General features: G+C 42.8%; 2 protein-coding genes across 4 annotated transcripts in view; one reads left to right on the plus strand and one right to left on the minus strand.

The window, feature by feature from the left end:
* The window catches only part of USP35 (ubiquitin specific peptidase 35), a 67,532-nt gene that overhangs the window by 9,685 nt on the left and 44,696 nt on the right, over window positions 1-13,151 (plus strand). For both annotated transcript variants that reach the window (XR_013814377.1, XM_079787598.1), the window contains exon 2: window positions 3,878-3,936. Coding sequence is in view for 1 of the 2 variants with exons in the window: in XM_079787598.1 (XP_079643724.1) it covers window positions 3,878-3,936 (59 nt within the window). In the remaining variant the exon portion in view is untranslated. The remainder of the gene's footprint in view (window positions 1-3,877; window positions 3,937-13,151) is intronic.
* The window catches only part of KCTD21 (potassium channel tetramerization domain containing 21), a 28,845-nt gene that overhangs the window by 5,471 nt on the left and 10,223 nt on the right, over window positions 1-13,151 (minus strand). The window contains exon 1 of one of the 2 annotated variants that reach the window (XM_079787607.1): window positions 4,432-4,502. The exons of the other annotated variant lie outside the window; for it this stretch is intronic. Coding sequence (XP_079643733.1) covers window positions 4,432-4,443 — 12 coding nt within the window. The 5' untranslated portion in view covers window positions 4,444-4,502. Of the gene's footprint in view, window positions 1-4,431; window positions 4,503-13,151 lie in introns of those variants that run through there. 2 annotated transcript variants of the gene reach the window in all.

Here is a 13,151-nt window from a genome sequence, read left to right on the forward strand (position 1 = left end):
TGTGTGGCTCCTAGTGATGTGTCTAGCTGCACAGTCAGTAGAAGCAGAGGCTGGTTGGAAGGGAGGTCTCCTAGGGTGCCCTCTGTGGTATTCTCTCCATACCCATGAGTCACAGAACCCAGTCTTTCAAGCCCCTATTTTCTAGTGGCAGCGCCATGGTGTCCACCATCATACAAGCTCAGGCCCCATTGTGAAAGGCACAGTGACACAAGGGGCAGGAACTGGCACCTCTGGGGGGTGAGGAGCTTCATGAGTGTGGCAGAGCGTTTGTGTTCCGTGGGGATGAACTAACGTCACTGAGCTACAGCCCCGTGTTTACCCAGCTGCCTGCTGGACATCTCCACTTGAAAATACCACAGGCACCAGAAGCCTAACAGAATCCCTCTTTCCCCAAATCTGCTGTGAACTTTTCTCAGCCACCCAGCTGTCTGAACCTGGGAGGCAGTCCTGACTTCTCATCCCTAAAGTTTTCTTGACTGTCTCCTTGAACCCATCCCTATAGCGACTTCTAGAGCTCAGGCCTTATCCCCGCTCCCCGTATATCCTCCCTTGGCTCTTTCTGCCCACCTTCCATTTTAGTCTGCAGATGGATCTTCCTGAAACACTGCTGCCAGCCCAAATGACTTCGCTTTTTCACTCTCACCTCTAACCCTGTCCCTCCCCCCACTCTATGCTCTGTCCGCTAGGCACCACAGCACACACCCTCACACTGTCACCTGCCTTGCTTTTTGCTCTCCTTACAGCCCTCTTCTCCACTTTCTCTGCTGCCAACCTTTAAGGCCCTGCCTATGAGTCACCGCCTTTCTGTAAGGCTGTCCCCCAATCTCCAGTAGGCTAATAGCTCTGTCCTTGAGGCTTCAAGTTTCCTTGAACAGCCCTCTCCAGCAATGCCCACCATTCCACCATGTTATGCTCTGCTTTGCACATGGCCGTCCTTCCTGGCTTTTTCAAGATGCAGACCACTGGACACATCCATATGTGACAAAAGGACCTTACCCTTTTGCACTCGGATGTCGAGTGTGACTCGACAAGGTTAGCATCAGTAGCTAGAGATTAAAATTACTCTTTGAATGTATCAATAATTTGAAATATAAAAAATCCAAATAAATAAGTTTGTATGAAAAGAAACTCCAGTTTTTTATTCTACTGCCACGCTTTGTAAAATCTGGGGTATTTAAAAAATTAAATCCCAAGTAGAATAAAGGAATCGAGAAAAAGCAAGCGAGTGCAAAGGGTTAACCCATACTTGCACCATACACAAACAACTCAAAATAGATAAGGAACCTAGGTGTAAAATCATCTTAAAACTATGAAACTTCTAGGAGAAAATCTTTGTGATTTTTGGGTTAGGCAAAGATTTCTTGGATAGGACCCAAAGGTATAAAAAAACTGGCAAATTGGACTTCATCCAAATGAAAACCTCTTCAAAAGACACTGTTAAGTAAGTGAAAATAAGACATAGACTGGGAAAAAATATTTGCAAAATACTTATCTGATAAAGGATTGTTAACCAGAATATAAAAAGAACTCTCAAAACTCAATAAGAAGAAAACAGACAACCCAATTAAAAAAAAATGGGTAAAAAAGCTGAACAAACATTTCAACAAAAAAGGTACATAGATGATAAAAACATGAAAAGATGCTCAACATCATTGGTCATTAGGGACATGAAGATTAAAACCACAACGAGATACTACTACATAACTATTAAAATGGCTCAAATAAAAAAATCTGACAATGCCTAATGCTGATGAGTACACAGAGCAACAGAAGCCCTAAGACATTACTGGGGAGAATGCAAAATGGTATAACTGCTGTGGGAAATAGTTTGGCATAGAGCTCTCATAATCCCACTCCTAGTTATTTATCTTAAAGAAATGAAAACATATGTCCATGTAAAAACCTGTATATGAATGATTATAGCAACTTTATTCACATTTGCCCAACCTGGGAACAACTAAGATGTAAATGGATAAACAAATTGTGAGACATCCATGCAATGGAGTATGACTCAGCAATATAAAGGAACTAGCTACAACACTTACCACAACACAGAAAAATCTCAAAAGCATTATGCCAAGTGAAAAAAGCCAGCCTCAAAAGGTTACACGGTGTGATTCTATTTATATAATATCCTGGAAAAGGCAAAACTATAGAGACAGAAGTCAGATGAGTGATTTCTAGGGGCTGGGTTGGGGAGAAGAGTGGCTATGTAAAGGCAGTTACTAAATTCAAGCAAAGGAGGTGGGATTCACATCCAAAGCTGTTTCCCCAAAAGTAAGCTTAGTCATTGCTTATGTACACTATTTGGTTAATTACATGTTGATTTCTTCTTTGCAGTTAGCTAAACTTATCCTGTTGGGTTAGGGTCAAGCTCCTCTGGTTACAACTGCATCTGCAAACTACTGTGCTACACTTTGACATTGAGCAAGAATAGCATTTAGTAAGAACTGCCCAGACCTTCATACCCTTGTCCTATCCAACAGCATGAGGGAATATTTTGGAGTGATGGAAATAGTCTATTGTCTTGATGTGTGGCCAAATGACTGTATAAAGATTTTCAAAATTAATATAACTGTATACTTAAAAAGGGTAAATTTTACTGAATATAAATTATACCTTAATAAACTTGTGAAACTTTTGTTTTAGTTGTGTGTGTGTGTGTGTGTGTGTGAACTGGATTGTGACATAAAGTACATCTGCATACTTTGGGTTGTGATTAAAAATTGTTTTTGAAAACCACTGTCTAGTTCAGCGGTTGCCAATAGGTGGTCTGTGGACCACTGGTGGTCCATGAGGTCCGAAATCTTGGCAACCGCTGGTCTAGTTTATGATCTCCTTGAGAACAATGCCACGTCTTATATTCCCTGCCTAGCACACAGTAGGTGCTGTGTAGCATTATGGTGTGGAGGAGGATGCAGCAGGGAGGTCCTGAGGGGAGAAATGAAAATTTACTGAGGGTTTTACTACATCCAAGGCCTTTACACTTATCTGACCTTTTAAATATATTTTTATTGATTTCAGAGAGGGAGAGGGAGATAGAAACATCAATGAGAATTATTGATCAGCTGCCTCCTACACACCCCCTACTAGGGATCAAGCCCGCAACCTGGGCATGTGCGTGACCTCCTGGATCATATGTTGACGCTCAACCACTGAGCAACACTGGCTGGGCTTATAAGCCCTTTTAATTCTTACAGCAGTCCTACAATGTAAGCATCATTATCCTTGTTGGCAGATAAGAAACCGAGACTCAGAAAGACTGGTGACTTGCTCAGGAACACAATTCTCTTCCCCCTGTACAGGCCACTAAGAGTGGTAATAGCAACAAAAAGCTATCATAGCTTTAACCAGTTTGAGAGTCCCTGAAGCAGCCTTTTAAAATACTGCTCTGCAGCCCTGGCTGGTGTGGCTCAGTTGGTGGGAGTGTTGTCCCATATACCGAAGGGTCATGGGTTCAATTTCCAGTTGGGGCACATGCCTAGGTTGCAGGTTCAGTCCCTGGCCCCAGTAGGGGTGCGTGTGGGAGGCAACAGATCAATGTTTCTTCTCTCACATCTCTCTCTCTCTCTCTCCCTTCCCCTCTCTAAAAATCATTAAAAATGTCCTTGGATGAGTATTAAAAATAAACAAACAAAAATAAATGCTGCTCTGCAACTTGCTTGGCAAGACAATAGTCACTTGCTGAATACACACCTCCTGTTTTTACAATGTGAGGGGCCTCACATAACACTTGGTAGCACTTTATTTTTTAATAAAAATTATATATAAATGTATGGAGAATGATACTACTGTGCTTAATGCTTTACATGCTTTCCCTCACTTGCTGTCTTCACAAGCATCCTGTGAGACAGATACTATCACTTCTGTTTTACAGATGAGGAAACTGAGACTCAGAAAGCTTCAGTCAACGGAGGAACTGGCATCTGAATCCAGGTCAGTGTGAGTCCAGCACCTCTGGTCAGTTCTCCATCCTACCACGGGTCCCAGTGTGCGTGAGAGTGCATACTCCCTTATTCTGTCTAGGCCAGACTGGGGTAGGGTCCTTTGACAGCTAGTCCACTGCCAACCTGGGGCTCTGCCCACTTGCATCTTGAGGACATGGGGATGGGATCCCAGGATGGCCCAGAGCCCTCCATAGCTGACATAGGGCAAGTCCACTGAGAGTCTAAACCCTTCTATTGCAAAGGCATCTCATGATGTGTAATGACAAAGGAGCAAAACACAAAAAGCCAGGTTTTTAAAAGCCAGATGAGAAAAGATGTCTGGAAATGCAAACTGAACCAGGTAAAGAAATCCCACCACTGTGTCTGAATGAATAGTTTTCTTAAGCAGGAAACTTTTCAAATCTGCCTCTCAAAAGAACCAAGAAAAAGATCAGCCCCACCCCCTCTCTGAGAAGACCACTGGTATTAAATCAGGAAACCATACCATGCTGATCATCAGACAATCTGACCTGGCAGGAAAGGCCAGGGGGCTGGGAACTTGGAGTTGAGGCTGGAATTCTCGCCTTCTTGAGAGTTTCTGTGGCCCAAACAAGAGAGGGTTTAAGGCCCAGCCTGAGGGCAATTGCCTGAGGGCAATTCCAGTCTAGGGCCTAAAAATCACCTGGTTGCAACCTCTAATTGTTACACAGAAAGAGGAGATGTCCGATAAGGAAGGGCAGCCAAGACATTGCTCTAGACAGGCCTATCATCAAAGAGAATCAGCATTTTCTGAGCACCTAGGTCCCAGGCTATGTGAGACATTTCTCTTATTTCATTAAAACGATGTCCCAGGCCTGGGCCGGGTGCTCAGTGGTTAGAGCGTTGACCTGCCGACAGAAGGGTCTTGGGTCTGATTATGGTCAACAGCACATAACTCGATTGCAGGCTCCATCTTCTGGTCGGGGTGCATGTGGGAACCAATCAGTCAATGTGTCTCTCTCACATCGATGTTTCTCTCTGTCTTTCCCCCTTCTTTACACTCTAAAAATCAATGAAAAAAAATATCCTCAGGTGAGGATTAACGAAAAAAATAAAAATAATAAATAAATAAATAAATATCCCCGGTCCCCACAGGCCTCATGAGGGACACAGCTTATGCTTGGGGGTACTTGTCATATACCACACCTGTATTAGATGCATTGTACATACGAACTCAAAACCCCAAATGAGCAGAGTTTTACCTCTGTTTTACAAATGGGAGCCTGAAGCTCAGAGAAGTAACTTGCCCAGAGGGACAGAGCCTGGATTCAAGCCTAGGTCTGATTGCAAAGTCTGTGCTCTGAATGACAATACACTCCTCTTTGGGCATTCAGCAGCCAAGACCCTTGAAGTCTGTCACTTGTCCCCTTCCTACCTCTTACCTGGTGGTCTCATCTTGATTCTGACCTACATAAAGACCAGGGCTAAGAGAACATTAAAATACCACTCTGATGCTGTGAGGCAGGTACTATTGTCATCCCATTTTTTCGGATTATAAAACAAGCAGAGTAGTGAAGACAACTGCTTAAGATCACACAGCTAGAGGCAGCAGAGCTAGGATTCTAAGTAAAGTCTTTTATGCTCCCCCAAGTAACACAGGCTATGACATTTTATTAAGAAGCCTATTTGAACAGAGATCTATAATTCTTCTGAGAGTTGTTCTTCTAAAATTACTTATAGCTGCTATGCTATCCTAATCCAAATACCATTAGTATTTTTTTAAAAAAGGTTTAAAAAGGATTAAAATCTCAGTTTGGAAAAGCTGATGAGTGATAACCTGAAAGAATATTTGAAAAAAAGAAGTTATCTATACCAATAAAAGGGTTAATATGCGCGGAAAAAAGATGGTGACCGGCAGGAAGGTAGGGAGAGAGAGAGTGTGAGTGAGGAACCCATAGAGGAGAGTGTAGATGTGTGTGGTGTGTGTGTGTGTATGAGATAGGGTCAGTTAGATTCTGCAGGTCTTCCAAGGGGCTCCCGAACAGGGCAGCCCTAGACGGCGGAGCCCCGCGCACAAAGCGGACACTTCTCGGCGGCTGGTGCGGACGCAGAGACCACGCCATCTTGAGAAACAGAGCTGCCTGAGACTCGGATCCTGGCTTCTGACACAAACCAGGACCCTGCAGCCACTGGGGACAGAGAACTGCTATCACAGCTTCAGACAAACAAACAACAAGAACCCAGACTTCCCGGCAGATTTCCGTGAGTCAAAGAGCCTATCCCCCTCCTCGCAGGCGTGCTGATAGCGCCATAGTAACTGATAGACCTGCCCCTCCCCCAAGCTGCTGAGCGCCCACAGGCGCGCGGAAAGCGCCATAGTAACTGATAGACGCGCCCTTCGCCCAAGCTGCTCACAGGCGCGCGCACAGACAGCGCCATAGTAACTGATAGACCCGCCCCTGGCCCAAGCTGCCGAGCTTTGCGCAGGGATGCGCTCCCTCTTAGGGAATTTGGTGCGCGCTCGCGCACGGGACAGAAGCAGCTCCCCTTCAGGGAAATCTGTCAGTGCGCACAGAGGGCTCCCCTTCGGGGAATTTGGGGGAATTTGGCTCGCGGGTCACAGCTCCCCCTTCGGAGATTCTTAAGAGCGTGCACAGAGGGGCTTCCCTTTGGGGAATTTGGCGCGCAGGACGGACTCCGCCCCCCTTCTGGGACTTTGGGAGAGTGCACTGAGCCGGCTCACCTTCAGGTTTTTAAGAATGTGCGCTCTAGCCGGTTTGGCTCAGTAGAGAGAGCACACACAGGACGCAGCTCCACTTCAGGGAATTTGGCACGCTGGACACAACTGCCTGGGATCCCTGACTCACAGCGCATTCACACTAAGAGCCAGCGACCCCAATTGTTGGTGCGTGCACACACAGGGACCCTGATTCTCAACGAGAAACCGCACAAGGCAACAGAGACTTTGACACTCGAGTCTTGGTGCAGACACAGGGAAACTCTGACTCCTGGCACATGCTAAGGATCTCATTCTCGGCACATACCAACAGTGTGGTGCAGACAGGGCCCCTGATTCTAAATGTGCACACGAGACCACACAGAACACTGGGGACACTGATCCTGGGCAAGTCTGGTTCCCACCAACCAAAGACAGCCACACGTCCTAGTGTCAGAGCACTTCAGTGAAACTAGGGTGGAGCGAAGTCCCCACAGCACACGGCCCAGGTCCACGCAAACAGAAGCTTGAGCTTTCTGGTAATAGCCAGAATGGGGAAACGAAATAACTCACAGAGGAAAGAAAATGTGGAGTCGCCAAGAAAGGAAATTAGTGAAAATGAAGCTTGCAACATGACCGAAAAGGAGTTCAGAGTAATGGTCATGGAATTTATACATCGGATGGATGAGAAAATCAACAACTTATGCAAGAATCAGGAAGAAATGAAAAGTGATATAGCTACAATCAAAAACACCATGGAAAGTTTCAACAGTAGACTACAAGAAGCAGAGGACCGAATTAGTGAGTTAGAAGATCAGGTACAGAAACAAGCTCAAGCTGAACAGCAATTGGAGAAAAAAATTAAAAAGCAGGAGGAAAGCCTAAGGGAGCTTCGGGACAACATGAAACGAAGTAACATGCGTATAATAGGGCTGCCAGAAGGACAAGAAGAGCAGCAGGGATTAGAAAATCTATTTGAAGAAATAATGACAGAAAACTTCCCGGATATGGGAAAGATAAAAGTTACGCAAGTAAAGAGAGTCCCAAGCAGGATCAACCCCAAAAGACCCACACCAAGACATGTCATAATTTCAATGGCAAATATAAATGATAAAGAGAGAATCCTAAAGGCGGCAAGAGAGAGACAGAGAGTTACCTACAAAGGAACACCCATCAGATTGTCAAATGATTACTCATCAGAAACACAACAAGCTAGAAGTGAATGGAAGGAGGTATACAAAGTGTTGCAAAGCAAAGGACTGAATCCAAGAATACTATATCCAGCAAGACTACCAATCAAAATTGAAGGGGAAATCAGGAGCTTTGCAGACAAAAAAAGCCTCAGGGAGTTTATCACCACCAAACCAGCAATGCAAGAATTGCTAAAGGGAATACTGTAAAAAGAAGAAATAAACAGGTAAGAAGGAATACAGACACAAAAATTGATATGACTGCAAACAAATACCTTTCAGTAATAACTTTAAATGTAAACGGACTAAATGCTCCAATCAAAAGACATCGAGTAGCTGAATGGATAAAAAAACACGACCCATATATATGCTGTCTACAAGAGACCCACCTCAGAACAAGAGACTCACACAGATTGAAAGTGAAGGGATGGAAAAATATCTTTCAGGCAAATGGAAATGAAAAAAAAGCTGGGGTAGCAATACTTATATCTGACAAAATAGACCTCAAAGTAAATGCCATAACAAGAGATAAGGAAGGCCACTTCATAATACTAAAGGGAGAAATCCAACAAGAAGAAATAATTCTGGTAAACATATACGCTCCCAATATAGGAGCACCCAAATACATAAAAAAACTCCTGGAGGATATCAAGGGAGAGATTAATAGCAACACAATCATAGTAGGAGACTTTAATACCCCACTATCACCACTGGACAAATCCTCTAAACAAAAAATCAGCAAAGAAACAGCAATCCTAAATGACTCACTAGACCAGATGGAATTAATTGACATCTTCAGAACATTTCACCCCAAAGCCACAGAATATACATTCTTCTCAAGTGCACATGGGTCATTTTCAAAGATAGACCATATGCTGGGTCACAGGCAAAGTCTCTTCAAATTCAAGAAGATAGAAATTATATCAAGCATCTTCTCAGATCACAGTGGCATAAAACTGGAAATCAACTACAATAAATACAATCCAAAGAAATCAAACACATGGAGACTAAACAGCATGCTATTAAACAAGGACTGGGTCACCAGAGAGATCAAGGAAGAAATAAAAAACATCATGGCAACAAATGACAATGAAAACACAACAATCCAAAATCTATGGGACACAGCGAAAGCAGTCTTGAGAGGGAAGTTCATAGCTCTACAGGCCTATTGCAAAAAACAAGAAACAATGGTAATAAATTACTTAACCCTACAACTCAAAGAGCTAGAAAAAGAGCAGCAAGAAAAGCCCAGTGTAACCAGAAGGAAGGAAATAACAAAGATCAGAGCGGAGATAAATGACATAGAGACCAAAGAAACAATACATAAGATCAACAAAACCAAGAGCTGGTTCTTTGAAAGGATAAACAAGATTGATGGACCTCTAGCCAGGCTCACCAAGAAGCAAAGAGAGAGGACCCAAATAAACAAAATCAGAAATGAAAGAGGTGAAATAACAACAGACCCCTCTGAGATACAAAGGATTGTTACAAAATACTACGAACAACTCTATTCCAACAAACTGGACAATCTGGAGGAAATGGACATATTCCTAGAAAAATATAACCTTCCAAAAATCAATCAAGAAGAATCTAAACAGCTCAATAGGCCAATAACTATGGACGAAATTGAAGCAGTCATCAAAAAGCTTCCGGCAAACAAAAGCCCGGGGCCTGATGGCTTCACAGGAGAGTTTTACCAAACATTCAAGGAAGAACTAAAACCTATCCTCCTCAGACTATTCCAAAAAATTCAAGTGGAAGGAACACTTCCAAGCTCCTTCTATGAAGCCAGCATCACCCTAATACCAAAACCAGATAAAGACAACACAATGAAAGAGAATTACAGACCAATATCCCTCATGAACATAGATGCCAAAATTCTCAACAAAATTCTAGCAAATCGGCTCCAGCAGTACATCAGAAAGATCATACACCATGACCAAGTAGGATTTATCCCAGGAATGCAAGGATGGTACAATATCCGCAAATCAATAAACGTGATACATCACATAAACAAATTGAAAGATAAAAATCACATAGTCATATCAATTGATGCAGAAAAAGCATTTGACAAAATCCAACACCCTTTCTTGATAAAAACTCTCAACAAGGTGGGAATAGATGGCTCATACCTCAACATAATAAAAGCTATATATGATAAACCCACAGCAAACATCATACTCAATGGACAAAAACTAAAAACATTTCCCCTAAGAACAGGAACAAGACAGGGATGCCCACTCTCACCACTCCTGTTTGACATAGTACTGGAAGTATTAGCCATTGCAATTAGACAAGAAGAAGAAATAAAAGGCATCCAAATTGGAAAAGAACAAGTAAAGCTGTCTTTATTTGCAGACGACATGATATTGTACATAAAAAATCCGAAAGACTCCGTCAAAAAACTAATAGACTTAATAAATGAATTCGGCAATGTAGCAGGATACAAAATTAACGCCAAGAAATCTATGGCCTTTCTATACACCAATAGTGAACTTACAGACAGAGAGACTAAAAAGGCAATCCCATTTACCATCGCACCAAAAAAATTAAGATACCTAGGAATAAACTTAACTAAGGAGGTAAAAGACCTATACACGGAAAACTACAGGACACTGAAAAAAGAGATAGAGGAAGACGTAAACAGATGGAAGAACATACCATGTTCATGGATTGGTAGAATCAACATCATTAAAATGTCCATACTACCCAAAGCAATCTATAGATTCAATGCACTCCCCATTAAAATACCAACGGCATATTTCACAGACCTTGAAAGAACTCTCCAAAAATTCATCTGGAATAAAAAAAAGACCCCGAATAGCCACAGCAATCCTGAGAAAGAAGAATAAAGTAGGAGGGATCTCAATACCAGATTTCAAGCTGTATTACAAAGCCACTGTTCTCAAAACAGCCTGGTACTGGCACAAGAACAGACATATAGATCAATGGAACAGAATAGAGAATCCAGATATCGACCCAAACCACTATGCTCAATTAATATTTGACAAAGGAGGCATGAACATACAATGGAATAAAGACAGTCTCTTCAATAAATGGTGTTGGGAAAATTGGACAGATACATGCAAAAAAATGAAGCTTGATCACCAACTTACGCCATACACAAAAATAAACTCAAAATGGATACAGGACTTAAACATAAGACGGGAAACCATAAAAATACTAGAGCAATCCACAGGCAGCAAAATCTCAGACATATGCCAAAAGAAATTCTTCACTGACACTGCCCCTAGGGCAATGGAAGCTAAAGAGAAAATTAACAAATGGGACTACATCAAAATAAAAAGCTTTTTCACAGCAAAAGAAACCATCAACAAAACAACAAGAAGGCCCACTGCATGGGAGAACATATTTGCAAATGGCATCACTGATAAAGGTTTAATCTCCAACATCTACAGGCAGCTTATACAACTTAATAAAAGGAAGATAAATGATCCAATAAAAAAATGGGCAACAGACCTAAATAGAATCTTTTCAAAAGAAGACAGAAGGAAGGCCAAGAGACACATGAAAACATGCTCAAGGTCACTAATTATCCGAGAGATGCAAATCAAAACAACAATGCGGTACCATCTCACACCTGTCAGAATGGCTATCATCAACAAATCAACAAACGACAAGTGTTGGCGAGGATGCGGAGAAAAAGGAACCCTCGTGCACTGCTGGTGGGATTGCAGACTGGTGCAGCCACTGTGGAGAACAGTATGGAGTTTCCTCAAAAAACTGAAAATGGAACTCCCATTTGACCCAGTAATCCCACTCCTGGGAATATATCCGAAGAAACTAGAAACACCAATTAGAAAGGATATATGCACCCCTATGTTCATAGCAGCACAATTCACCATAGCTAAGATTTGGAAACAGCCTAGGTGCCCGTCAGCAGATGACTGGATCAGAAAACTGTGGTACATCTACACAATGGAATACTATGCTGCCATAAAAAAGAAGGAATTCTCATCATTTGCAGCAACCTGGGAGGAATTGGAGAACATTATGTTAAGTGAAATAAGTCAGTCAATGAAAGAAAAATACCACATGATCTCACTCATTTATGGATAATAAAGAACATTATAATCTTGAACAAAAAGATAGTTACAGAGACAGTAAAGCATCAAACAGACTGTCAAATTACAAGGGGAAGGTTAGGGAGAGGTGGGGGAGATAAGAGATCAATCAACGGACTTGTATGCATGCATATAAGCATAACCAATGGATGCAAAACTCTGGGGGGTGGGGGCATATATGGGAGGGGGGTGTGGGGAGGGCAATGGTAAGATATGTACACATATAATACCTTAATAAAAAAATTGAAAAAAAAAATAAAAAAAAATAAAAAAAGGGTTAATATGCTAATTAGACCAGACATCTTTTGGACGTCCTTCTGGACAAAGCCACAGTGGCAGGTGCTGAGGCAGAGGTGGTTAGGAGCGATCAGGCCAGCAGGGGGGAGCACTTAGGGGGCGATTAGGCCAGCAGATGAGCAGTTAGGGGGTGATCAGATCGGCAGGGGAGGGCACTTAAGGCAATCAGGCCGGCAGGGGAGGGCAGTTAGGGGCGATCAGGCTGACAGGGAGGGCAGTTAGGGGGCAATCAGGTTGGCAGGCAGAGGTGGTTAGGGGCGATCAGGCAGGCAGGCAGGCGAGCAGTTAGGAGCCAGCGGTCCCTGTGGAGTCAGGCCTAAACCGGCAGTTGGACATCCCCCGAGGGGTCCTGGATTGAAGAGGATGCAGGCTGGGCTGAGGGACCCCTACCCCCGTGCATGAATTTCATGCACCAGTCCTCTAGTGTTAGTATAATATATTAAATTGGATTATAAACCAATGCAAAAGAGAAGGAATTTTGTAGTACGTGTTGACAAGACTGGTTAGCAATTAAAAATAAAATCCTTACAACTCTGGGACCCTGCAGGACAGGTCACATTATCTTTATTTCACAAACTCAGAGAGGATGAATTCCTGGCTCAGTGTTATGTGCATTCTTGACCTCTGAGTCATGGCCTCTGGAAGGATCTGGGTTTGGACATTGCTCAGAGAACCAGTCCTTTGGCAGCAGCCTGGGGTGTCTTCTCTAATTTGGGTTTTGAGCTAGGGACTGAACCCAGCCACAGAGTTCCTAGCCAATGGCTTATACACTCATGGAGTCCTGAAAATGGCATGAACTCTTTTTGTGCAATTTCCTACAATACTGCTCACTGAGATTCCATAATGAAATTATTTTCCGTGCAATCTACTTTTAAAAATATATATATATTTTTTAATTTATTTCAGAGAGGAAGGAAGAGGGAGAGAGAGGAACATCAATGATGAGGGAGAATCATTG

Source organism: Cnephaeus nilssonii, assembly GCF_951640355.1.
Source record: "Cnephaeus nilssonii genome assembly, chromosome: 13".
NCBI classification, from domain to species: Eukaryota; Metazoa; Chordata; class Mammalia; order Chiroptera; family Vespertilionidae; genus Cnephaeus; species Cnephaeus nilssonii.